General features: G+C 54.7%; 1 protein-coding gene across 1 annotated transcript; it reads right to left on the bottom strand.

Moving 5' to 3' along the window:
* Nucleotides 1–468: 468 nt before the first annotated feature.
* On the bottom strand, nucleotides 469–4422 carry TEOVI_000896100 (Ankyrin repeats (3 copies), putative; the record flags this gene model as incomplete). The annotated part of the gene is made up of 1 exon (XM_067221133.1): nucleotides 469–4422. The coding sequence occupies one exon, from the start codon at nucleotides 4420–4422 to the stop codon at nucleotides 469–471; it is 3954 nt and encodes a 1317-aa protein (XP_067077234.1).
* Between the last annotated feature and the right edge of the window lie 5 nt (nucleotides 4423–4427).

Below are 4427 nucleotides of genomic sequence, written 5' to 3'. Positions count from 1 at the left end.
GGGGGGGGGGAGACATGGTAACAACAACTGTACGACCCCCGACAGTCACTCAAGAGCAAGAATACATTGACACACGCTTGCTCACAGTCACACATCACTGATGGAAGAATAGGAGGAAAGGAGTGTAGGAGAAACAACTCGTGGCGACATCTCGTCCCCGCCGACGTCTCACCCCTGGTAAAGATATCTTCTTCGGTAAGCGACTCCTTTTCCACTTGCGCATGTGGGCATACGTTGGGAGGGGCCGTGCAGGGGAAGGGGCCATAGGATCAACGTATTTACATTGTTTGTGTATGTGTTAAGTTTCATTTTCCTCTCCCACTTACTTATCCCTTTCATTATTCAGCTCTTCTCCCATTCTGCCGACATTCTACACATGCATGTAAAGAGCACAAAACAACGAACCTTTCCATCCTCCGGGGTTCCCTTCTCACCCCTTTTAGTCGACCATATTGTACAGTGTCGGCACTACGCTCTGCAATCCCCCCGCGACGGTGTGTTAATTGCTGAAGGTTCCGCCGTCAGCATGCACGCCGTCACTGTGGAATCGCACGGAATGGATGAGCTGCTGCTGCATTGCAGCACGGTGACCCCCTGGGGTTCGAGAGGGTTAAGTTGTTTGTGAGTCTTCCGTTGCTTCAACAAACTGGTTAAAAATTTGGCTACCCGACACCGCCCAAGTTCTGCAGCAAGAACCAAGGGCGTCCGACCCATTCCATCATAAACATTGAGGTAGTCCCATACTGTCTCCACATGGTTCTCGCGACAACCCTCGTCCCGCAGCACGCAAGTGACCTTGCTGTAGTGTGTGCCGCGGTGGTGTGTCAAAATTCGCTGCGTGATAGGAACTACACGAGGGTCCTCCACTGTGGTCGAGGCGCCCCGGAGTGTGCAAGGCGCATATACGTTCACATTCCTTAAAAGCGCCCGAAGACAAGCTTCACTGTCTGCTGTTACCGCATAATGCAGGGGCAGGGAACCACGTGCATCGAGGAAGAAGGCACAGTTACCCGTATCGTGGTTGAGGAGCTCTGTTACAGCGTCTGCGAACCCGGAGGCGCAGGCATCGTGTATGGGCAAGCGACCCATTGCATCCACCTGAAGCACCAGTGTCTGCGCGAGGGTGCAGCTCAACACATCGCGAATGTGAGGCAGCAGCTCCTGTTGTACCACAGGGTCGCTGTGACTACACAAGTGGTGAAGTGCCGTACGAACTTGCTTGTCGGTGCAAAGCAAGTGGTGAATACCCACCGTGAGGACAGGTGGCTGGTTCCCTTCGCTGTCCAGGGAACTAACGCTGTATTCACAGCAACTGTTGGCGGCACCAGCGGTAGTTCCGGTTGTGCCGGCCAGGTTGATATTCACCCCCTCACTCATCGCATTCTGACCCGCGTTGAAGACCTCGTCATCTACATCGGAGGTCGCGGAGACGCTACTCGCGTCACGTTCGGCCGATTTCTGTTGTTTCTGCTGATTCGCTCGCGCCGAACTTTGCGTCCGAGCCCCTGCCTTGCCCTGCCGCCCCCCACGGCGATTTCGTGGCGTGTTAACGCTCTTTTTGGGGCGGTCGCCTAGTCGCTGCTGTGAAGAAATGCTATGACGCGACCGCGACTGCATGGAGAGATTCAACACACTAACAGGATGGTTGTGGTTAGGTGGTGTGTGAGAGCTGACTGTTGTGTTGTTACTGTTATCATGGTTTCCAAAACGACCGCGGCTGCGCCGCGCAGTGTACGCCCCAAGCCGTCTTCCACTTCTGCTGTCCTGTCTTTGGTGTAGGAGTAAATCCACCATATCGGCCCTACCCCGTCGTGCCGCGATAATCAAGGGCGTCTCCAGTGTGTGCCCACTCTGAACCTCTACAGTAGCCTTGAAGCTCAGCAACTCTCGTACCATGTCAACAGCGACGGGAAGAGTGGACTGTGTAGCGAGGAAGAGCGGAGTTTGCTCTATGTCGTCCACCTCATTGGGATCCGCGTAGTATTCCAGTAAAACCTGGAGCATCGGCAGCATCCCCTGCGCCACAGTGCGGTGCAAGAGTGTTCCCCCGCTTGGCATCCCACTGGCATGCCGGACGCAAGCAACACCAAGGTTCAACAGTAGCCGCGCTGCCTCTACGTCGTGTGTTTCGCGGACAGCCATCTCAAGAGCTGTGAAACCTAACGCGGTATCTCGTGCTTCCACGTCAAGGGAGTGTGCCACGGTGTCGCCGGCGACTGGTTCACTGGAGGCTGCAGGTTGCCGATACCTTCGACGGAAACCGGATCCCGTGCGGTGCTGCCTGCGTTTGGTCGCCGGTGCTTGGCTGTGTGGGGACAGCACGCTGGTATCCGCGTTCGACACCACAGCTGCGCTCTCTGAATGGTGCAGCAGTATTTCCACAACATCTAACTGCCGTGCCAGCACCGCGAGATGCAAAGCCGTTCTACCCGCATGATCTGTCTTCGAAGGTTGAGCGGCATTTAGACTGTAACTGCCTGCGCCAGCATTACTGTTGCCACTCGTACTGTTGAGAAGTAACCTCACAACAGAGGTATTGCCGTACATGGCAGCGTAGTGAAGTGGTGTGCGACCGCAGCAATCCTGTACATTGATATCATACCTCTTCTCCGGGTTCACATTGATATGCGAAAGAAGCAGCTCCATTACGCTCGGGTGGAGTGCTATGGCGCCGTAGTGCAGCGCACAGGCCCCTTGCGCGTCTTGCACCATGGGGTCTACCCTATAATCTACAATAAACCGCCGAATTAACTCCGGATGATGAGCCACAATGGCATGCATAAGTGGCGTCATCCGCCCGACTTGCTGTACGGTCGGAAGTAGTTGATCAGAGCGAGAATTTCCCAATTGTCTAGACGGTGTCGATTGATTTGTCTGTGTCGTGGAGGCTGCTGCAGCCGGGGACGCTGCAGACAAGCCAACATCATCCCTAGACGTTCCGGGGGATGTCGGCAAGCTAGGCACGAGAGAACCCTTCTTGAAGTCCGGCAACAACCAAGGGGAAGAGGTAGCCCCCACTTCATACTGATGAGTGACCATCGTGGTACGCTTATTCTCTGCGGAGCGCCGTATCAACCTGTTAGAGTCTATAGGAGCCAAGTTACCATGTACATTAGCCTCGCGATCACACAGCGTTTGTATCAGTTCCCATGTAGAACAGTTCCCAGGTAGAAAGTGCCACCATGCATCGGCGTCCCTTGGAACACCTGGGCAGTCCGTATCTGCAGCATTCCCCGCAGCGGTGGACGGCTTTGGATGCCTTGATGCACTTCCTGCCGTAGATGTTGTTTGAGGTGCTAAGATATAATTCTTTACTGCTGGTCCGGGAAGCGAAGCGAGACGCACCGCATCCAGTGGGCGCACCGCATCGCGAATACCGTGCTCACCATTGCACCCTTGTCCATAGCAAATCAGTGAAACGAGCGCCGACTCCCCCAATGCATTTTCCGCGTCGATGGAGAGCCCACGTGCCAGTAGTAGGTCTAGTACAACCGGGTGCGCCACCGCGTAGTGTATGAGCGTGTAGCGACCATCCATAGAAACATGCCACAGGTCATCACCGGCATCGAGAAGAATTTCTACAAGTTCTTTATCGCCCTGCGAACAAGCACGTGCAAGCAGCGTTTGATTGGCGTTCACCAAACGGTGAAACGTACATGGCGCGCCATAGTACAGGAGCAACTCAACTGCTGCTGCATCCTTGCGTCTCAGGGCGATGTCCATAGCTGTCCATCCATTCACTGAGGACCGTGCATTGAAGTCAATTAATACCCCGTCGAGATGCGGGTTCACATCGGACAGGATACCCAGTTGTTGTATAAAAGGAAGTTCAACCGGCAACCTAGACGCTTTTCTGGCACCACGTTTGCTTGTTACAGGTGACAAACTTCTTCCCCAATTATTTGGGGGATACGCAGATGACGATGCTGTGTTCGATTTCCCAAGGCTACCACCGCTGCACTGAGCAGCCATTCCTAGCAGCGCGGGGTCCATTCGACACACCCGCCTAATAAAGGAAACAGGAAGGGGTCGTGGTTCTCCCACGAGGGCAAGCACTTGCAACAGCAGCGGCAGCTGACCCATTTGAAGAATCAAATGTAATATCGTACCCTCCTCAACTGTATCTGATGTTTCGTCCCTGTCCCGCATCGGCACCCGTTGTGAGACATCCGCCCCCCGTTCCACAAGCCACTTCATGGTGGCCACACATTCCGCATTACAGAGGCCGCGAAGTAGTAGCGCAATGAGCGGCGGTACGGGGGTTTGATGGAAGGGAACGGGCTCAGGTGCTGACGGATCCGCACCGTTGCACACTACCTTGTCGGCCTCCGAAATGTCGTTTTGTAGACAGGCTCGCATCAATTGACTGTTCCATGTGTTATTTGGGTCCTCTACCATACGTGGCCTAGGTCTGGGTGGCATCTTGC

This window comes from Trypanosoma equiperdum (genome assembly GCF_001457755.1).
Source record: "Trypanosoma equiperdum strain OVI genome assembly, contig: ctg_1327, whole genome shotgun sequence".
NCBI classification, from domain to species: domain Eukaryota; phylum Euglenozoa; class Kinetoplastea; order Trypanosomatida; family Trypanosomatidae; genus Trypanosoma; species Trypanosoma equiperdum.
Note: the sequence above shows the minus strand (reverse complement) of the source record. Positions and strands in the feature narration are given on the sequence as shown.